Raw genomic sequence first — 24148 nt, forward strand, 5'->3', positions numbered from 1 at the left:
GAGATAACTGCATTCTCCTAATATATAGAACGAATTTGACGTCACTCAGGTCTTTGAGATTTTTTTTTTGCCATCCATGATAATGATTAATTGGATTCAATAGTCTGATGTCACGTCCGCCCAGCAACGAGCAGCTTGGTTATAAACAAAGAAAATTGGTACTTTTTATTTTTCATGCTGGCTAGAACTTTTTCACATGTCATAATGTGATCAGAATGTATAAAAGTCAAAACATGATCATATTTGTAATGTTTTTCTCCTCTGGATACACTTTTATGCTTGTCGGAGAAGTGTTTCATAAGGGCGGCATCCATTGTTCCGATAGTTTAGAACCAGTTACTAAGTTACTATGCGTCATTACGAGGGAAATGACGTCATGACTGAAGAAGCCTATTCTCACTGAACTGTATGACCAGACTATAAAAGTCCAAGGTTACACAAAGTTTTGTGTATTGGTCCGTTATATTTCCGGTGGCAATGTTGTGAGTTTCTTAGCCAAGCGCACAGCATCCATTAATTCAATTGATTCTCTCTCTCTCTCTCTCTCTCTCTCTCTCTCTCTCTCTCTCTCTCTCTCTCTCTCTTTACCCCCAGAAGTATGGAACCGTGGGAAACTCATCTTTCCGATTTGCATACATCAAAAGTACGAGAAGATGACTTTGATGAGAGATGAATGAAGTAAGGTTATTTTGGTTTTTCAGCCCGCTACGAAAACAGCAATCCATTCGTACGTGATCTTTGAATCGACATGGTCAAATTATATCAAATTAAAGAAAAATAAGGAGTCAGACTTGCTCAGCCCACCAGTTGCCTTTTTCCGAAGGGAAGGGCAGAGCAAAGTCAAATCAAATAGACGGCTGAAAAATAATTATTGGATAGGGAAATGAGTTTCATAATAGATCTATTCAGATACTTACCAATCCTGGCAGGCAAAACAAGAACAATAAATGTGTCTCACCATTCCAAACCGGAGGTCCCGATAGCTCAGTCGGTAGAGCACTCGCTTTTCACGCAAAGGGACCAAGATCGATCCCGGGTGCAGTCGAGATTTTTTGTCTGACCCTCCAGTCCACCCAGCAGTGAATGGGTAGCTGAGTGTTAGATTTGGCGCAAAGTACTTTGCGATAGTCTAGCGTCCTATTCGAATGATAGAAAGCAATTACTATTGCCCATTTCACGCTATAGAAATTTCACGTCTCTATAGATGCTGTGCGCTTGGGTAAGAAACATATAAGATTGCCATCCGGAAATATAACGTACCAACACACAAAACTATGTGTAACCATGAACTAGTCTTTAATAGTCTGGTCAATCCAGTTTTGTTGAGAATAGGCTTCAACAGTATAACGCCACTTCCCTTGTAATGGCTCATAGCCCCATAAGTTGGTTCCGATGTCAGACCTGTATATATGTACACGTCGATTCATATGCATTTACAAGAAACATAAAGTAATCAACCCAAACTCAAATCTTAATGATCCTTTCTCTAAATGTACAACCCCATTTTCTTTTAAAAGTTCCAAAGGTTATTTAAATAGGGCTCAACAGTGGTGACGTCATTTCCCTCATAATGAGGTAAAGTAACTTAGTAACTAGTTTTAAACTATTGGAACAATGGCGGACGTCATGATGAAAATCTTCTCCTCCGAGCATAAAAATAAAAGTGTATCCAGCGGAGAAAAACATCATAAATCTGATCATGTTTTGACTTTTATACACTTTGATCACATGACATGTGAAAAAGTTCCAACCAGCATGAATAATAAAAAGTACCGATTTTCATTGTTTGAAACCAAGCTTCTCATTGCTGGGCGGACGTGACATCAGACTATTGAATCCTATAACTCATAAATATGGACGGCAAAAAATATTAACAATGACCTGAGTGACGTCAACTTCATTCTATCTATACACTTCCGTGTTTGTCGTCATAACAATAACAACTGATTGACTACTTACATCGTCGTACTAGAAGAAAAAAAAGTAATTGTGCCTTCTGGACTTCATGTCATATTCTACATGTTAAGTGTTGCTGTTGGATTGGGACCACCTTAAATAGCAATTTGAGCATATTTTGAGGATTTTGCACTGCATAAAAGTTCATGCATTTACTTTTCTTTTCTTATTATTTACTATGAACTTATTCTCTATTTCTTCCGCCACTGCCCCGTTACCGAAGACATGATGTGATAATAATAATAATAATAATAATAATAATAATAATAATAATAATAATAATAATAATAATAATAATAATAATAATAATAATAATAATAACAATAAATCTTTATTGTCCATAAAAATGGCAATTTGTCATTTAGTTACACTTGTTATAACGTTATATGATGACTATAACATTGAACAGATATTTCACTCCTACTTATTCTCTCTCTCTCTCTCTCTCTCTCTCTCTCTCTCTCTCTCTCTCTCTCTCTCTCTGGACCTGGCGAAAGAAATCAGCAGTTTTCCTCATCACCAGAGTATTGGGCTCAATTTCATGTAGGACTGGATTTAGTAATGTACTTGTCTAGTAAATGACTTGCTAGTTTTAACTCACTCAACCCTAACACCGACTATATCCGTAGTTTACCCGTTTACTTTTACCCCATGCCTATTTATTACATTGTTCTGAGACAAATTATAGTCGTATAGTATCAAAGCTAATCTTTTTAATTTTTACATGTTAATGATAGTTTAATACAACTATCTATGCACATGCTCATTTTTTCCCAGTTTTTAAAAGTAGCAAAAACCTCTGGGATTGAGTGAGTTAAGCCTAAGCGGAGCAAGTGATTAAAATATCGGATTTTATGAGTTTTCTAATCTCAGACCAGTTTGTCTCTTGCCTAGAAGTAGGGGGGTTGTAAGGACCCTAGTAACTAGTCTCAGACTAAGCTTGAAGTCCAGCTCAGCAAATGACTAAAATTTGGCCAAACTTAGTCTGAACGTGCCGTGGTTTTAGTCTGGGACTTGCTTGGTCAGCTCACATCAAATCCGATTTTTTTCAAGTCCTTGACTTAAGTCAGAGACTAAGAGCTAGTCCGGGTTCATGAAAACGGGCCCTGGGCCAAGTTAGAGTCATTTGCTGAGGCTGGACTTCAAGCTTAGTTTGGTATCTTTCTTCTCATCGTGTACTAGAGAGCGTGATGTTACCAACAAACAATAGTCGAATTAGTTACCGTCAGTACAACGCCCACGTCTAGGCAAGAGACCAGAAAAGTTCATAAAATTCGATTTTTTAGGTCAAGGGGAGGGAAAGATCGTCTTATATTACGGATGAGATAACTTATTCCAATTTAATTCATTTATTGTTACCATTATTTGGGTTATGGAGCCGGAGTTTATCCCGGTTACTTTAGCGTGACACGGACAATAGCAATAGCTTGCTACCCTTTGGATAGGACGCTAGTCTGTCATGTCGCAAAGTACTTTCCGAAAGATCTATCAGACCTAACTGCCCAGTTCTTTCACACTTGGTTGTCAAATGAGTACCAGACCAGTAACAGAGTTGTCTTTGTCGAAAGAAAAATATAATAGCGCTTTTTAGAACGTCTTAAATGGTTCATCTTGTTGCTGACTTGGGACCCCATGTAAGGAGCTTTGTGTACATTTAGTGGATTTTTCACCATATATTAATAGAGCGAAATTGACGTCACTCAGCTCTTTTTTATTGTTTTCAGTAGGCCATTTTTAGTTGGTAGAGTAGCCGCTCCACAAGCAAAGGGACCGTGATTTATCCCAGGTGCTGTTGAGTTTTTTTCTGACCCCCCTGCCCACCCAGCAGTGATTGGGTAGCTGGGTCTGTTAGATTTGGCGGAAAGTACTTTGCGATAGACTACCGTTCTATCCAAAGGGTAGCAAGCCATTGCTATTGTCCATTTCACGCTGGGATAAACTCCGGCTTTATGGGCCCAATGACTCTGAAGGACTACTTTTTTATGAGTAGTGCTCACTAAATTAATAGTATTAATCAGACTACAAACGTTTTTGGTTACACATTGTTTTGTGTGCTGGTACATTATATTCAGCTGGCGGATGTTATGAGTTTTCTAACTAAACGCATATCATCAATAAGCACACGGTTTTTATAATAATGAGTGCATCTCACTGCGAGGGAAAAAAGGCAATTGGATTCAATAGTCTGATGTTACGTCGTCCAGCATCGGCGGCCATTGTGGTTCTAAACAAAGAAAATCAGTACTTTTTATTCTTCATGCTGGATAGAACATTTCATATGTCTTGTGATCAGAATGTGTAAAAGTCAAAACATGATCAGATTTATAATGTTTTTTTCCTCTGGATACTCTTTTATGCTTGTCGGAGAAATACTTCATAAGGGCGTCCGCCATTGTTCCGATAGTTTAGAGCCTTTTACTAAGTTACCATGCGTCATTACGAGGGAAGTGACGTTACGACTGTTGAAGCGTATTACAAACGGGTATTCGTCTATATACTACTATTTTGTGGAAATGAACATATCTGGATCAAGACGATCAACGATCAAAAGGGATAGTCGAGGCCATTGGTCTCTTTTCGTCATATATCACGGCCGGCCGTTCAAGGCGCCCTATTATTTATAGATAGTATGCGCTTGGCTAAGAAGCTCATAACATTGCCATCCGGAAGTATAATGGACCAACACACTAAACTGTGTGTATCCATGGACGTTTATAGTCTGGTTAATACAGTTCAATGAGCTTTACTCATAAACGCGGATGGCAAAAAACAATAACAAAGACGAGAGTGACGTCAACTGCATACTATCTATAGGTCAGAATCCAGGGATGGCTTGTGATAGTCAACCAGAATTACTCCTTTGTCCTGAATCTGTTTCAAGCACCCCCACCAAAGATAAGGTCGATGATCCAATGGGAGTGAGATCGTAGCCATCGGTATTTTATAGCCTGACACTGACATCCAAAAGGAGTGGCAGTTTGACGTCATTATTTGGTTTTTGCACGGCCTGGTGAGTTGTCGTTAGTAGAGCTCATGAAACAAGTCATTTCATTGGTTGAACTATTGAATTTAACTCACGATTTGTTTTCTTTTGTGGCAAAAGACTGGCATTTTGACGTCATTTTTTGGTCAGTGTCAGGCATAACTTTACGAAGGTCACGGCCTGACACTAACCAAAAAATGACGTCAAAATGCCAGTCTTTTGCCACAAAAGAAAACAAATCGTGAGTTGTATTCAATAGTTCAACCAATGAAATAACTTGTTTCCATGAGCTCTACTAACGACAAGTCTCTAGACGCTACACAAACCTAAAAAAATGACGTCAAACGGTCAGTCCTAGAGGGTTCGAGTGTCAGGCTATATATTATGTTAACGATGGCCACGGCCTGACACTGACCAAAAGAAAATGACGTCAAAAGACAAGTCTTTGACCGCAAAAAAAAAAACAAATCATGAGTTGTATTTAGTGGTTCAACCAATGGGAGTACTTGTTTCCTTGAGCACGACTAACAACAACTCACTAGGCGCTGCACAAAACTAAAGAATGACGTCAAACTATTAGTCCTAGATGTTTCTTGTGTCAGGCTATAGATAGTATGCGCTTGGCTAAGAAGTTCACAACATTGCCTTCCGGAAGTGAAACGGACCAACACACAAAACGATGTGTAACCATGAACTTTTATAGTCTGGTTCATACAGTTTAGTGAGAAGTACTCATAAACGTGGATGGCAAAAAACAATAACAAAGACCAGAGTGACGTCATCTTCGTTCTATCTATATGTTAACGATGGCTACGTTTTAAAACTAAGACGTGTTTTTTGACGCCAAGTGAGTTGTCGTTAGTAGCACCATAGTAAAGAGTTGTCGTTAGTCGAGCTCAAGAAAACAAGTGATTCCATTGGTTGAACTGTTGAATACAACTCACGATCTGTTTTCTCTTTTGCGGCCAAAGACTTGTCTTTTGACGTAAATTTTTGATCAGTGTCAGGCTATAAGTTCACGATGGCTACGGTAGCACCCAAGGATAAATTAAATGATCCCATTGGTTGAACTATTGCAACAACTCACGATTTATTTTCTTTTGTGACCATAGACTTATATTTTGACGGAAAGTACTTTGCAATAGACTACCGTCCTATCAAAATTGTAGCAAGCAATTGCTATTGTCTATACATTTTTGGTCAGTATCACGTCATGCGTTTCCGAAAGCTATGGTCCTTGTGTCAGACTATAACTTAACGAAGGCTACGGTTTGACACTGACCAAATATTTTCACGTCAGATGACAACGACTGTCAAAAGAAAGTGAACAGTGAGATGTATTTTAGTACAACCAATGGGATCATTCGATGCCTTGATCACTCGTAACAACTCCTTTTTAATTTTCTTTTGGTGATGTCGCCTCGTACAATGACGTCATCTATAGGGAAGTGTTGGGTTAAAGAAGTTTACCGTAATACTGCGGGGGTTCCGATAGCTCAGTTGGTAGAATACTCGCTTTACAATGAAAGAGTCCTAGATCGATTACGGGTGCAGTCGAGATTTTATTCTGACCCATGTCCACCCTGTAGTAATTGGTTAGTTAGGTCTGATAGATCTGGCGAATTTACTTTGAGATAGATTTGTGTCCTGTCCAAAGGGTAGCGAGCAAATGCTATTTTCCGTTTCTCGCTATAGAAATCGGGATAAACACCGGCCTAATGGCCCTGATGGACTTTTTACTATTTTACCGTATCACTCACTGCGTGACACAAAAATTCATTAAATCACTTGTGTTTCAAAAATGTGTAGTGACCGTGTCCATTATCTGGGGGCATTATATACGGGGGCAGCGTGGCTCAGCGGTACGGTCTTCGCTTCGTACCCGAAAGAGTACCGAGTTCGATCACCTGCCGCTACGCTGTGAGGCATTGAGCAAGTCACCTCGCCCTAGCTCAATTTGCGGCGCTGCACTGCGGCTGACGCCTGGGTTATTCCAGTCTTCCCTTGGAATAGACCCTAGAGACAAATTTCCCCTATGGGATGAATAAAGGGAATTTATTTATTTATTTATTTATTATTATTTCGGTGTATACCCTCGACCAATATGCACACAATTTCAGGTATGATAACTGAGCCCAATTATGAGCTTGATTTAATTAACATTGTTGTTATGGACAATATTTTGTGTTGGATTAAGAGGATTTCCACCACAACAATAAGCCCATAACAAATTGGGTTATCAAACTAGAAAATATGTGTCAGTGCATGACATAGTCAGTCGGAAGGTGAAAATTTTGGATTTGCATTTTTTTGCATGTTCTGAAAGAATGTGCTCCCCAGCACTTTTTAATCTTTATTCGAAGTAAATCGGGTGACTTTTCATGAAGTTATGGTCAGATGTATTGGAAAGGTATCCAGCAACTTTTCTCAAATTTCATCATTTTTCAACTTGTCTAGCTGTAAAAAAATATTTAGAAGTGAAATTAAGCTTTGATAATTCCCGAAGATATACAAAAAGGGTTGATTTAATCATTTATGACAAGAACTCATTTTTGATAAAACATTGACCTTCTAACTGAACTTGGCAATATCTCAGTTCAAACCTTTTTACCATCCGACTGATTATGTCATTCACTGTAACATATGTCCACGTCGTTCTCTATCCATTCACATGGCTTTGTCGTAAGACGGGAAGCGGTACCAAGTACCAAGTACCAAGTACCAAGCACCAAGTACCAACTCTACCATGGTCGACAAGTGAGTGGAGCAGGCACTTATGTTGAAAACAACAAGAGATGAAGTGAGTAGGAAAGTGCCAGAAGACAATAGAGAATAAAGAATGAAACTTTTTCGCGGCGGTGATAGCTCATACGGTAGAGTCACGCTCTCACCGGCCAGGTCAGTAAGGTCGCGGGTTCAAACCCCCATCACTGCCGCGAAAATTGTTTGTTCTTCTGGCACTTTCCTACTCACTTCAACTCTTATTGCCATGGTCGACAACAGATATAAATATAAAGAAAATGAAAGTAATATGGGATTTTGTATTGATTCATCATTGTGTGTTAAAAGACAGGTGGGTTGTCAGAGTTGGTTTATTGAATATTGAACAGTACACAATAGATTAATCAGACATAACATACGTGTGGGGTTGGTGTTGCTGTTGTTGTTGTTGTTGTTGTTGTTTGTCTTCTTATTGTTGTTCTTAATGATGTTGTCGTTAATGTGGCTGTTGTTCTTTCTTTGTTGTTGCTGTCGATTTTGTCATCAATTCAACCGATCCATAAGGCATAACATAGCTGACTTGTTGGTAATATTGGTTTTTCTGTTCTTAACTGTAATTCTTGGAGCTTGCTTTTGTTGTTGTTTGTGATGAAATGTTTTTTTCTGGTTTTATTCTTGTTGTTGTTGTTGTCATTGTAACTTAAATGTAACTCTGGAGCTTGGTTCTGTTGTTGTTGTTTTCGTAGCCATTTGTTGTTTTTTGTTTTGTTTTTGTTATGGAGTGTTTTCTCTGGATCTATTCCTGTTATGAGTTGTTGTTGTTGTTGTGGTTATGTTATTTTTGTTATTCTTGTTGTTGTTGTTGTTGCTGTCGTTGTTGTGGTTATGTTATTTTTGTTATGAGGCCGTCATCGTAAAAAGTCATTGTAGTCGTTGCGGCCGTTCGTCGCCGCCGTCATCATCATTTTATGCTTGTTGTTCAAATCGTCTTTGCTTACATTCTATTGACGTTTTGATTAGATGAGTTACTGTCAATAGAGATAGAGATGGTATGGTAGTAATGGTAAGGATGACAGATTTTCTTAAGTTATCTATATTCATTTTTCAGTATTTGCTGACGCGTCTTTTCTGGTACTGCTGTCATTGTTGTTTGTGGCCATGGCAATTATAGAAAAAGGGGGAAATGGGCGGGGAGAGGGGGGGGGGGGGTTGGGGGAGGTGAGAGGGGGGGGGGTGAGGGGCGTAATGAATAGTGTTTCTTGCGTTAGTAGATGTTTTAGTAGTAGTAGTGCTGATGGTAATGTTGGTGGTAGATAGATAAAGTTGTCGCTGACGACGTTTCTGGAATATTATAGTGGATAGTGATACACTTCTGTAGTTAGTTATCACCTTCAATAATGGCTGGTGGAAGAAGTAGAAGTACTGGTGATGATTGATTATTGTGATAATGTTGTTCGTCATAACAATAGATATCATCTATTGTAGTTGATATCGGTGGTAGTAACAGTAAAAGTTCTGGTGATGATGCTGGTGATGATTTTGTTCGTCAACAGTAGTTATCATCTTTTGTAGTTGATATCGGTGGTAGTAACAGTAGAAGTTCTGGTGATGATGCTTGTGATGATTTTGTTCGTCAACAGTAGTTATCATCTTTTGTAGTTGACATCGGTAGTAGTAACAGTAAAAGTTCTGGTGATGATGCTTGTGATGATTTTGTTCGTCAACAGTAGTTATCATCTTTTGTAGTCGACATCGGTGGTAGATAGTAACAGTAAAAGTTCTAGTGATGATTACGATGTTGTAGAATCAGGTGGTAGTTTTACTCTGCTGTAGTTGACATCGGTAGAGGTAGATGAACTGGTAATAATAATACTAATGATGATGATGATGATGATGATGATGATGATGATAATGGTGGTGGTCGTTGGCCTGTCTTATTACTCTCAGAGTTGTTTGGTGTTTGTTGTTGTTTTTGTTTTACTTCCAATTGGTTTTAATGCTGTAGACAATTCAACATTTTCAGACCTGAAAAAGAAAAGAAAAATGAAATGATGAAATTTTTTCAACTTAATACGAACGTTAAAATAAAGTAGATTAGAGCGAGTCGAAATTTTTCACGCTGGAACATAATAATGTTACTAAAACGATAGTAGTTGTAGTAGTATGTAGTAAGCCTCGCAGTCCGAATGACACTTGCCGAGAATCGTATGATTCAGTCATGGTCGATAAGTATAGCTGCTCTCTTTTGTGGCCAAAGTCTTGTCTTTTGACGTAAAGATTTGGTCAGTGTCAGGCTATAAGTTCACGATGGCTAAAATGAATGATCCCATTGGTTGAACTATTGTATACAACTCACGATTTGTTTTCTTTTGTGACCATAGACTTATGTTTTGACGTCATTTTTGGTCAGTACGTAGCCATCGTTAAGTTAGTCTGACACTGAGACCCCAAAAAGACTGGCATTTTGACGTCATTATTTGTTTTTTGCACCGCCTAGTGAATTGTCGTTACTAGTGCTCATGGAAACAAGTGGTCCATGTTGTTAATTGTTTCCATTTGTCAAAACGATAGGCAACACTTAATGTAAAATGATATAAGATTATTAAACCCTTGCGTTATAAATGTCTAACGAGCCCCCAATGCCGCTGCACAACTAGGGAGTTTGCATTGGGAATCGGTCCGAAATTTCGTTAGGCTCCCGTGTAGCCGGAGTTTATCCCGGTTTCTTTTACATGAAACTCGTTGGATAGGACGATATTCTATTATAAGTGCTTTCTGCTACATCGAACAGACCCAGTTACCCAATCACTGCTGGCTGGATGGATAGGTGTGTCAGAAGAATAATCTCGACTGCATCCGGGATCTCTACCAACTGAGTTATTGTGACCCCCGAAATTACAAAAGGAGTTCAAGAAGCAACTTTGTCGACATATTTTTTTGACCTTTGATAAGCTATTTCTTCAAGTCTATTGGTTAGTACAAATGTGTACATATATGCAGATCTGACATCCGAGACAACTTATGGGCCTAGTTTACCATTGTTGTAGTGGACAATATTTTGCGTCATCCTATGAAATTTCCATAACATCAACGAACCCCTAAGAAATTGGGCTATCAGACCTGCAAGTAAGTGCACGTCGGCTAGCACCAACATTACGAATGTTACGAAAAAGACCTTTTGGCAGTGTCTCATATGTTAACCAGTTGACTGCCGTACTCTGGGAAAACACGTATTTAAAACTTTGGCCAGAATACTCGTCCCTCTTCTTCTCCTTTTTCTTCTTCTTCTTCTTCTTCGTCTTCTTCTTCTTCTTCTTCTTCTTCTTCTTCTTCTTCTTCTTCTTCTTCTTCTTCTTCTTCTTCTTCTTCTTCTTCTTCTTCTTCTTCTTCCTCATCATCCTCATCATCATCATCACCATCATCATCATCATCATCATCATAATCATCATCATCATCATCATCATCATCATCCTCATCATCATCTTCTTCTTCTTCTTCTTCTTCTTTCCATTCCTCTTCCTGCTCTTCCACCTCTTTATCCTCCACCTCATTATCCTCCTTCTCCTCGTCCATACTCTTCATACTCCTTCTCTTTTTCCCTTCCTCTTCCTCCTCCTCCGCCACCTCCTCCTCCTCCTCCTCCTCCTCCTCCTCCTCCTCCATCTTCCTCTGCTTTCTTTCTTCTAACAAACAGAATGAGTCAGTCGAGTCGACGATCACAATCGATGTGCAATAAAAAGTTAGACAAAATAATTACTGTTGACTGATACATAATAAGAAAGAATTAAAAGAAACAACCAACCAACCAAACAAACAAACAAACGATATTTTAAATAAAAAAAAGGTTAAATATCTCCGAGACAGCATCAGCAATAATCCTAGTAAACAAAGATTTATTTTTAGTTGCAAGAGCAAACGAAAATTATGATGTGCATGCCATTGGTAAACAACGTGCAGATTTATATTTCAAGTTGTGTCAAAAGGTTGTTTTGTGACGTTCATCATAACCCCCCCCCCCCCCCCCCCCTCCAATACTAAGTTATTTGGAAAATTTGAGGAAAACAATCGCTGTTATCAATACGCTTCAACAGTCGTAACGTCACTTCCCTCGTAATGACGCATGGTAACTTAGTAACTGGCTCTAAAATATCGGAACAATAGCGGCCGCCCTTATGAAATATTTCTCGGACGAGCATAAAAGCGTATCTAGAGGAAAAGAAAAACCCCATTATAAATCTGATCATGTTTTGACTTTTACACATTCTGATCATAAGACATGAAATGTTCTAGCCAGCATGAAGAATAAAACGTACCGATTTTCTTTGTTTAGAACCACGATAGCCGCCGTTGCTGGGCGACGTGACATCAGACTATTGAATACAATGGAAGACCCCAGAATTAAAAGTACTTAAATCACATTTTCATGATTTTAAACAAATCGTGATAAACTTAAAGCATAATTAATTCAGTTCACTCACCAATATTTTGTTTATGATAAACGCAATCAAATATCCCCTATCTCGGTATTGTATAATCATATTTTTATTTATACTCTATTTATATAGGCCTAATCCAAATTCTAACCTCCATAGTAGTTTCAAAACTAACTTCCTGTGACTTAAGTACTTTCAGTACTAGGTATTCTCTGACCAAACACTGGCAAACTAGCATCAAAATTATAGTATTTCTGGCTCTTTAAGTGTCGAAAAAGTATGGCCAAAGTTGATACTCTATTCACACCTTTTTTTAACCTTTGAGAAACCATTTCTGCTATTCTCATGAGCGAGATCGCCAGTTTTTTTTGTTTATTTTACATTACTTTAAAAAATTGAGATTTTTTATATAGCGTAATATCCACTAAACGTGCTCATAGCGTTTTACAAAGGGTCCCTGGCCAACAGCAACGCTAAACACGTAGGACGAGACATGACGCCTGTTAGGCAATGTTACAATTTTTTCGGAAGGGAGACAACGCTGTTAACGTCCAGGTACTCATTTTACACCTGGGTACGGTGAGATAATGTGAGTAAAGAGCCTTTTTCAAGGACTCAACTATGCGCCAACTATTCCAAGACAAAGACTGAAAGCATTTGGAAAACAGATACAGCCCACTATGGGTGGCCGGGAACCCCACCCAGTGAGAATTATTAAAAGCGCTGTCTAAAAACAATAAATACAAGTTGAGTGATGTCAATTTAGTATCATCTGTAGATAGTATGCGCTTGGCTAAGAAGTTCATAACATTGCCATCCGGAAGTATAACGGACCAACATGTGTGTGTATCCATGAACGTTTATAGTCGGGTTAATACGGTTCAGTGAGCATTATTCATAAACGCGGATGGCAAAAAAAAACAATAACAAAGACCTCAGTGACGTCATCTTCGAACTATCTATAGCCTGATTGAGAAATTCAGTGAAAACTTATAACTCAACAGGTGGTCTTTGAGGCAATAACAAAGAGCTGTGTGACGTCATATTGGTATCATCTATAGCCTGATTGAGAGAATTCAGTGAAAACGAATAGCTCAACTTGTGGCCTATAGATAGAATGAAGTTGACGTCATTCGGTTCTTTGTTATTGTTTCTTGCCATCTACGTTTATGAGTAAAGCTCACTTAACTGTATTATCCATACTATAAAAGTTCAAGTTTACACATAGTTTTGTGTTTTGGTCCGTTATATTTCTGGGTGAAAATGTAATGAGCTTCTTAGCCAAGCGCACACTACAGTAACAAAGAGTTGTGTGACGTCAATTTAGTGCCATCTATTTATAGCCTGAATGAGAGAATTCATTGTAGTAGGGGGAATTAGGCTAAAACCGTGCAAATTCGGGTTGAAAGCATGAAAATTTGCATACAGGTTGCTAAGACCCATAGAAAAAATATCTGATATAGAACCACTCTGGCAATCAATCATAACGTATCGGTTTAAGGCCTTAGATTTTACCTATTACAGCTATATTAAACAAGGGAAATAACTGCGTAAAAATATATATTTTCTTCATATTCATTGTATTAGGGAAAATCAGTCTAAAACCGTGCACATTGGGGTTTTAATCCCGAAAATTGGCATATAGGTAGCTATGACCCGTATAAATAACACCTGATATAGAACCACTCTGGCAATTTATCATAACAGTGCGTGTTTCGCACTTTTATTTTTTCCTATATAGCATTACTTATCCGAGGAAATAACCACGACAATACAATGTACGTTCTAAAACTTTAAATACACCGGTAACTATTTACGGTAGCTAATTGATGGTTATTTCGTGTTGTAACCAGTAGATAAAATCGGGATAGGGGGGAGAGGAGTGAGTGGGAGCGATGGAGAGAGAGAGAGAGAGAGAGAGAGAGAGAGAGAAGAGAGAGAGAGAGAGAGAGAGAGAGAGAGAGAGAGAGTGAGAGAGAATTTTACTGACCTAACACCCCCCCCCCCCTCACACACACACACACACCCCGCATCTACATAAGTCTGTGCAAGGCAAACCGGACCTTAAACACTTCCATCGGGTGCCGATAAATTCTCTCTTACATGAACACTTGATGAGTTTTTGGGACACTTTTGACAATTCTGGAAATAAGCTCCACAGTGGTTCATGTCGATCGATACATTTGTTGCTGGGTTCTCTTCTATAAAAGATATAATGTTAGCAAAAGCTCGACCTCTTTCAAGAACTGTGACATCATGATTATCATCAGCAGTGACATCTTTTAAAGCTTGTTTTTTTTAAGTATCGTGCATAACAAATTTTATGGTATAGGGCGGTAGTGTGCCTCTTGAGCGACTAAATCTCCTCCGGCAATAAATGACAACATATCAGAATCTTTTATAGATAACGCTATTTCACGAATAATTTCTTCCATATCTGTTATCATTACAGAATGGAGTACTCCCGATTCCATGTTTTTTTTTAAAAAGCACGTTTGTTTATTTAGCCAATCTCTAATGTTGAACGTTGTCTCATTATTCTCGTGGGTTGCGAAATATATTCATTCGGTGACTCCTCCAAGTCAAATGACGAAGTTTGGAATTCTTGTAAAGCAATTCTTTTAGATTTCTTTAATTCTAATCGCCTAATTTTGTTGGAATTAAATTTTACACGACAATACTTATGCAACTTAGTATAATTTTGTTTTGAACTTTCAATAATTTCATTTAGAGGGACATTATAAACGGTCTGTGTTATCTTGTTGGCATATCAAACACTTGTCCCAGTCTCTGGGAGCAGTTCTTTTTGCTATTGTATGTGTATCTGAAATCATGCAAACGCATTCCTTTATTAGGCATATGCAATATTCTTTCATAACTCTCTCTCTCTCTCTCTCTCTCTCTCTCTCTCTCTCTCTCTCTCTTTCTTTCGTTCTTTCTGTTAAAGACACATCATCAGCAGGCAAAATGTGTGCAGCGCCTTACATAAGGACACAACAGTACAAATAGAACATTCTCCCATTGTCCCTTTGAGGTAAATAACGTAAAGTAAATAACTTGTCACAATACAGCATCATAGTGGCTGATGATGATGATAATGATGATAATTATAGCTATGAAAGTGGTATGCTGACTCTTTACTGTCATCAAGTTTGACTGAAATAGATTTTAACTCACGTAAAATGATTATAGCAGTATATTTGGAAAGAAAAGAAAACAAGAGGAGGGGAGAAGGAGCACTGTCCTTTGTCAACACCGGTTATCGGCATTTATTGAGCTGTGTTCTGCTAGTCTGTTATGTCTACCCCTCTGCTCGTCTTCCCGTCTGCCCGTCCGTTTTAGAGCAATTGATTATACTTATTAAATCAGATGCAGACAAAAATCTCATATTATTATAGAATATTGCTCGCTAGACGTCCTTTAAAACTTGTGAAATTGAATAATATTTACGATTAAATAATTTGTATGGTTCGTGAATCGAAAGTAAAGGGAAAGGAAAACATCCGCTTCGACGCTAAAAATAGTCACCAATGGGAATCCAAAGGATGACGTAAAACAACCTTTGCTCGGCTTGCCTCGAAAGTTTAAACAATAAAAATGAAAGAAATTATTGTCGTCCATTTCAAAATTTTCTAATCTTAAAAACCTTGTATCTCAACTAATACTGATCTCTCAGAGTGGTTCTATATCATAAATTATAGGGTTTTTCATATTCTACAACATATGTAATTTTCATGCTTTCAACCTTGTTTGCACAATTCAAGGGGTTTTTGGACCTAATTCCCCCTACTATTGAAAACTAATAAATCAACTCGTGGTCTATAAGGCAATAACAAAGAGGAATTTTGTTTTTAAAAATGTATTTTGTTTAAAAGAGTTCGGACATATAACCGTTTTGAGGTGATGGGTCAGAATCGACGTGCTCTAATTTTCAGGTCTGATAACCCAATTCCTTATGGGCTCTTAATTGTAATGGGAATCTTTAAAAAATGACGCAAAATATTGTCCATTACAACAATGTTAAACTAGGCCCATAAGAAGGTTCGGATGTTAGACCTGCATATATGTACACGTTGGTCGCAATGTTTAAAAGACATGATTCCAATCCAAACCAAAGTCTTCACGCACGATAAATAAATATCAACCATTTAATTCGTGCATTCTTTTCACTTGAAAAGTCAATGTTAAATTACAGCTATCACGAACAAGACTTAAAAATGGTGTGCCATTTTCTCAAGCCGCTAAACACCGTCAAATTATTGCCTCCTCGCCTGTCGACAGATATTATGATATTATTTTCCTCCGATAATATCGAAAACTCATCTTTGCTATTGTGTTAGACAGGACTGAGGGAAATAACAAGGGAGGCAATTCAAATCGATTATCGGTTATATGATAATTGATACTTTATCGTCTTACTGTGTTGTTTATTAGTTTTTTTAAAAATAGTATTATTGTTGTAACATTATTTATTATGTGTGCTTGTGTAGTGCTTGTGTGGGAATAACACTTGGAATGACTCGCAACGGTGTGAAAGATAAGGATTGCTGAATAAGTAGTACCTAGATAGGTACGTAAATTGAAAGGTAGAGGCATAAATGGATAAACATATATATATATATATATATATATATATATATATATATATATATATATATATATATAGACAGATATATTGATAGACAGACAGTTAGCTAAACAAATAGACAGAAGGACAGACATATAGATAGATAGATAGATAGATAGATAGATAGATAGATAGATAGATAGATAGATAGATAGATAGATAGATAGATATATAGTTAAATATATATATATGTATATATATATATATATATATATATATATATATAGATGGATAGGTAGACAGATAGATAGTTAGAGAGTTATTTGCAATGATCATTGTGCTTGTTAAAAACCACCAAAACCACCACCATTGACTTTGTTTTCAGCAATAATATCTACAACAAATAAAACAACAACAGCTACTTTTTCTACTGCAACTACTACTACTACTACTACTACTACTACTACTACTACTACTACTACTACTAATAATAATAATACTACTACTACTACTACTACTACTACTACTACTACTACCACTACTACTACTACTACTACTACTACTACTACTACTACTACTACTACTACTACTACTACTACTACTACTACTACTACTACTACATGATTATATTATATAGAACACGTAAATGACTCTCTCTCTATCTCTCTATCTCGTTCATTCTCTCTCAATCTTTCATTTTCTCTCTTTATTTATTCAAAGCGTGTGTGATATATCCAATGACCGAGCTGGCGGAAGGTGCATATAATCAAATACGTCATTATTCAACGATAAATATGACGTCATGAAACAAGCGTATAATTGACTTACCAAGGACCTCCTTTTCAAGACATAACACGACTTGATTACGTCATCATATCGTGTCAAGTGCCCGTATGAAACTGACTAGAATCCCCAAATGCCCTATAAATTATCTAAGCACCACATTACCCAAGTTAATACTGTTGTCAAATTACCTACTGTTGTTCTGACATACTTGTACATAATATTTGCAGGTCTGATAGCCGAACACAGTTATGGGCTTGATTTAACGTTGTTGCAATGCACAATATCTTCCATTAGTTTGAGACGACGTGTACTTATTTGCAGGTCTGACAACTCAAACTATTATGGGCTCAACGCGTCGAAATGAAAACACCCTCAAACCTACGTAACATATAAACTAAACTAAAAGAGAGCATTTATGTAGCGCAATATCCACTAAACGTGCTCAAAGCGCTTACAAAGGGTCCCTGACCAGCAGCAATACGTAACAAGTAGAACGAAACATGACGCCTGTTTGGCGATATTACATTTTTTTAGGATAAAGACAACGCTGTTAAATGCCAGGTACTCATTTTACACCTGACCACGGTGAAAGAATGTGAATAAAGAGCCTTTTCCAAGGACTCAACTATGCGCCGAGCGAGTCTCGAACCCAGGACCTTCCGATCCGAAAGCGAGTGTCATACCACTAGACCACATAGCCGCACATATAATAATTGTGCTGGGGTATCAGGCTTGTTTCTATGCACGTCTGTGCACGTCGGTTTGAGAGTATCTCAGTCACAACAAAATAGAGCAAAACATTTCGGGCTATCCGAGTTGGAAAATAGATAAATAATACGTTTAAAATCGTCGGTTTGGAAAGGGAAATTATCATTGGCGTGGTGATGTGAAGAACACGGTAGCCAGGAGCGTAACATTGAAGACTGATTTTATTGATTATCAGTGATTGATAGCCAAAATGAGACTAGGCTTCTTCTTCTTCTTCTTCTTCTTCTTCTTCTTCTTCTTCTTCTTCTTCTTCTTCTTCTTCTTCTTCTTCTTCTTCTTCTTCTTCTTCTTCTTCTTCTTCTCATGCCTATTCTCCTCCTGCTCCTCCCGCTTTCCTCCTCCTCCTCCTCCTCCTCCTCCTCCTCCTACTCTTCCTTCTTCTTCTCCTTCTTCATCTACTACTACTACTACAACTACTGCTACTACTACTACGAGTACTACTACTACTACTACTACTACTACTACTACTACTACTACTACTACTACTACTACTACTACTACTACTATACTACTACTACTACTACTACTACTACTACTAGTATATATATATATATATATATATATATATATATATATATATATATATATAGAGAGAGAGAGAGAGAGAGAGAGAGAGAGAGAGAGAGAGAGAGAGAGAGAGAGAGGGAAAATAAATAAATAGACGTTTAATAACCTGTCTCCGATAAAGGCTGTCTATTTTTGACCCGCTATTGCTGTTGCTGTTGTTGTTGTTGTTGTTGTTGTATGTGTTGAGGCAATGTTGTTGTAGTTATGGAGTCTATTATTTTCACTGACAGTCGTCCATCATCATTCCTGTTTTCACCGCCAATTAAAACGTCGTTTTTGCTCTCACTGTCATTATCATCATTATCGTCAGAATTTTTAGGATAATCGAATGTCCATATCGCATGTCGCTGATGACGCCTATGAGCCTTTCCAGTGCCACGTAATAATGATAATCGATTTATCATATCGTCCATAATTACATCGATATTGTCAGACTTGCTGCTTGGTCTTCTAGAAAAATCAACTTGGTTCAAAACCTCATTTTTACTGGATTCGATGCTCTCAATATTACTATCATCACCGTTATCATCATTAACACTGTCGTTTTCAACAACATTATCATCATCACCACCACCCCCGCCAATTACCTCCTCGCCAAATCGCTCTATCATTGGGGAGTCATGGTCATTGTCGTTATCATCTGCATTCATCTGGGTTTTCCCAGAAATGTTAATACTATTGAACGAGTTGTAATCCCGATATTTATCATTTTCATTCGACATCGGTATCGTATTTGTGTCTCGCTCCAAATCCGAGCGACTCCCGTCGCTACGACCATTCCCACTATCGCTTCTACCACTGAAGAACGGTAATTCATTGATAGAATACGGGTATTTGTTTGTCCAGGAAAAAGCTGATATCGATACAGGCATTGAATTCTTTAGCTCTCTCTCCAGTGCCCCCCTCCCTTTACCTCTGTAATGTCGAATACTGCTTGGACTGTTATCTAAACTGGGGACTACCTTATTTTCTATGAAGTTATTTCTGGTATTTTCTCCGTTCTCTAAGCCGCCATCCATCAAAACTGTTTGCCGTTCTGGCCGAAATCGAGATAGCATTTCCAACAGTGTTCCTTTGTTTTTTGATGATAACGATAACGATGGAGACGATGCTGATGAGGATAAAGAAGATGACATCGACGACGGCGATCGAAACAACGACGGTAACGAATTAGGAGACCACAGATTATTGTATTGTTGGTTTTGGTTTTGATGCTTTGCTTGGTCTCGTTTCTTTTGTTGTTGTTTTGCAAACGAATAATATTTGAGCAAAAACTCTTTAATGTCCTCACTCGTCACGTGTTTATGAGACAATCTACTTCCCGCAGGCCCGGTATTTCCGGTTTGATCTATATATCCACCTCGATCGCTTTGTTGTTTATTTTCACCACCACCCACCACCATCTCACCCCGGATTTTGGAACTAACGTCATTGTCGCCTAAATCGCTTCGTTTCCCAGTGAAATGCATTGCGTTGCAATGACAGAGGACTCCACCTTGACCGCGAAGACATCGTTGAGCACAGATCTGCTTCAGGGAATAACGACGGCATGTTGCTTCGTGAACTAGAATGAAGGTTGCCCAGATGACGTAAAGAGAGCAGATAGACTTTGGCCAAACCATGTTGGAATTTGTTTTGAAGGCGTTGGAAAAAAAAAAAAAAAGAATCTATTGGAATTCTGCAAGTAGAAGTCGACGATTTCAACGATCCGTAGGTTTGTATCTGGTTGTCAATGAGCCAGACAGTTATCGTAACAAATATATAAATCAATTATTGAATAAATAATTCAATCAATTTATGTTTTCACCAAATCAAATAAGTGGTAATAACAGTTTTTAATGCTTCTATTTAAACAATTCTATGAAAACAATTTTTTTCATGTATGCTTTGCAGCTCTTTTTGTATAAAGTTCTTGAAGAATGTTGTGGTTTTGTTTTTGATAAAATGTATCAAATAATCTGATCTAAGTTTCTTTTAGTTGTTGCAATAGTTAACCCTTACAAAAAGATCTATGGGAGACAAATTTAAAACTTGCTTGGGATCTACGAGGATCTTTGTCTTATGAATTGATTACGAGGAAAGTTTATAATATCCTTTCATGGTTATATCGACATTTCAAAATGTGATGATTTGGTTACAGATTAAATTGGTTGGAATGAAATAAGCGTTTTTTAAAAACTGGTTGAGTGGCTGGGCGACTTCTGAGCACTGAAATTTATCGTCGTAATCGGATCGGTTTCTGGGCGTGGGATGCTAAATAATTGTAGAAATGACGTTAGTGAGAAGAGATGGAAAATTACGGAAATTAAAGGAAAAAGTCGATGAACGTTGGAAATGGATAATATTAATATTAAGCTGTATTTTTCGGCTTTTCTGAGTTACGGGTATCGTTTTGGGGATGGGCGAATTGATCTCACGTCACGTTGGCGACAATGTTATTGTATTTGGAATGGTATACTTTTTACTTGTTACAATATATATTTATATCTTTATTGTGTCTGCTTTAGAAATATGATTATTTTGATTTTGATGAAATTATTTCTGCTCTTATATATACAAAGATCTGGATGTAATTTGAAGATGGTGAGTAGAAGTAGAGTTCTTAAACGTCGCGCTTTATATTTTCGTATTTCCGTTAATGAAAATGAAAAAAAAATGCGTTGGCGAAGAAATATTATTATAAATTAATTTTAAAATTTCAGTTGTAAAAATTCAGTTTTATATATATGTGATTCTTGAATTCAGCACAGCGAATGGTCCATATGGGTAATAATCGCTACTGGCGTTACTTCCGTCGGTATGTATATTGACGTAGATCTTAGTGATAGTTGGGGTCGTGGCTGGTGGTGGTTGTTGTGGTGGTGGTGGTGGTGGCGGAGAAGCGCTAAAGTGGTGAAATTTAAGATCTTGTCTTTCTTCAAGATGAAACTAATCTCAATAGAGATAATGAAAAGGAAAATGAAAATGTCGAAATGGATATGGACTGGGACTGAATTGCGTTTTTGATTAGGAAGCTCAGCTGGGAGAGATGATTCACGTGATGAAAACTTTTTTCTCTCTTTGTTTTGCAATGAAGTTTTTTTTAATGAGTCGTCTTTTCCCTTGGAGTTGCTTGTTATTGCTAGACCAATCTGGTTGGAAAACGAAAATATAGAATAAGATAAAATTACCAAATGAAATTGAATCAACAAAGATGTTTCGGTTATAGCTTGGCAAAGGTGATTGAAACAATCCTCAAATTTCATTGGAATTATTTAAATAAATAACAATGGGAAATTGAATGTACTAACAACGTCACTACCACATCATCTCATTCGTCTGTAGTGTTATTCATCCTGTTTTGTTGATAAAGGGGATAAAGGGGAAACCCGAAACGACCATTCTATCTGTTTTTATTTAGTAAATTGAAGCTTACATTCAATGTCACAATGCTATTTATTTCTTCGAGCTTCGAGCAGCAACATTTACATGAGAATTACTTTCCTCATCAGGAATGATATAATATGACATAGACAATACTTTAAGTATAATGTTTCATTTCACACCTTTTAAAGACGTATATGACCAATCCCAGTCCTAAAACAATTCATTCTACTTTTACCAAAAATTCGTTGAGTTACGAAATTTTGAGTCCAATTTCAGACCTTCATAATCATCTCTAAGTCATAAAAACGTATTGAAAATGAAAGTTGAATCCAGACTGCATAATTAGTTAAGGATTTGAACGTGCTATTTATTCATTGTGAGGGTGATTTTATTTATCATTAAAGTTAATTATTATAGCGACTACAATTTTTATCTCCTAAGATTTACTACGAAGTTTAAATTTTTCAAGTAGGTAGGTAAGTCTGAAAAAATGATTTTTTTGTAGAGATGAACCTCATACGTACTTAAAAATGAATTGTCTTATTTATGTCTTCGTAATTTTGTTTGTAAAATTCCAAAGGTGATCGTTGGTAAAGTCCAAGTCAGAATGTAAGCATTTTACAATATCGTGATTATGAATCCAAATGTGCGGCTATGTGGTCTAGTGGTATGCCACTCGCTTTCGGATCGGAAGGTCCTGGGTTCGAGCCTCGCTCGGCACATATGTGAGTTCTTGGAAAAGGCACTTTACTCACATTCTCTCACCGTGATCAGGTGTAAAATGAGTACATGGCCGTTAACAGCGTTGTCTCTGGCCGAAAAAATGGTAATATCGCCTAACAGGCGTCATGTCACGTCCTACTTGTTAAGTGTTGCTGTTGGCCAGGGATCCCTTGTAAAGCGCTTTGAGCACGTTTAGTGGATATTGCGCTATATAAAAAGCTTAAATAAGCTCAAATTTAATAGTTTTCATAAAACATTTTGTAGTCTATATTTTGACGACATCAAAAGACCACAGGTTTGTGGTGTTACCCGAAAGTATCATTCAAAATTACCCGGCTCATAATATTTTTGATAAGGGCGCTTCTGATTATCAATCTCTATATATAGTAACTTAATAACTTGGGCTTTTATGTAGCACAATATCCACTCTCCTCGAAGCCCTTTACAAGAGGCTCCTAGACAACGTTAACGCTTAACATAGGACGAGAAATGACGCCTGTAAAGGCGATATTACATGTTTTTTAAAAAACCGACAGAGACAATGTTAGGTACTCATTTTACATCTGGGTACGATGAAAGAATGTGAGTAAAGAGCATTTTACAAGGAATCAACTATGAGCCGCTCAGAGCAATACTCTCAATTTGAAGGCGAGTGTTAGTTATACCACAAGGCCAATAGCGGAAAATATCCCAGCAATAAAATATACAAAACAGATAAAATGGACGTTTCGAATTTCTCCTTTATCCCTTTTATGAACAAAACAGGATGAATAACACTCCAGACAAATGAGATAATGTGGTATTATTATCTCATTCGTCTGTAGTGTTATCCATTCTGTTTTGTTCCAAAGAAAGATTTTAGTATAACTGTGATCTAGGATGACAAAACTTGACTTGTGATCTGTAGCTCCAAGATTTGAGTCTCGCTGGGGGGTGACGTAAAGTCTGGTCCTTGAAAACTGCTCTTTATTATTCACAATTCCTCACCATACTCAAGATAAAATGAGTACATGGCTGGTGACAGTGTCGTCTCTATTCTGTCGAAAAGAAACCATAACTGCGGCATCATTCACTCACTCACTCAATCCTCCCCGACGGCGACTAAAACTCGAACTTTTAGTTTGAGCCAGCGCTCCACCGGTGGGAGGGTAATTAATCAAGTTGTGACAGGTCGATGACTCATCATGCTACCGGCATCGGCATTTTCGCTACCTGTATTTTTTCTCTCTGATTCTGCATTTTATTGATATTTTCAAATAATCGTTGCTCAATAATCCG

At 37.5% G+C, this 24148-nt stretch overlaps 1 protein-coding gene across 1 annotated transcript in view; it reads right to left on the minus strand.

The window, feature by feature from the left end:
• Positions 1 to 8015: 8015 nt before the first annotated feature.
• Positions 8016 to 24148, minus strand: part of LOC144958187 (uncharacterized) — a 74219-nt gene continuing 58086 nt past the window's right edge. The window contains exons 2-3 of the mRNA XM_078889972.1: positions 18888 to 21912; positions 8016 to 9685 (exon numbers count right to left, since the gene is read on the minus strand). Of these exons, the coding sequence (XP_078746098.1) occupies positions 18922 to 20403 (1482 nt within the window). The 5' untranslated portion in view covers positions 20404 to 21912 and the 3' untranslated portion in view covers positions 8016 to 9685; positions 18888 to 18921. The remainder of the gene's footprint in view (positions 9686 to 18887; positions 21913 to 24148) is intronic.

Source organism: Berghia stephanieae, chromosome 12, assembly GCF_034508935.2.
Source record: "Berghia stephanieae isolate SIO BIC M18660-M18661 chromosome 12, UCSD_Bste_1.3, whole genome shotgun sequence".
Lineage (NCBI taxonomy): Eukaryota > Metazoa > Mollusca > Gastropoda > Nudibranchia > Aeolidiidae > Berghia > Berghia stephanieae.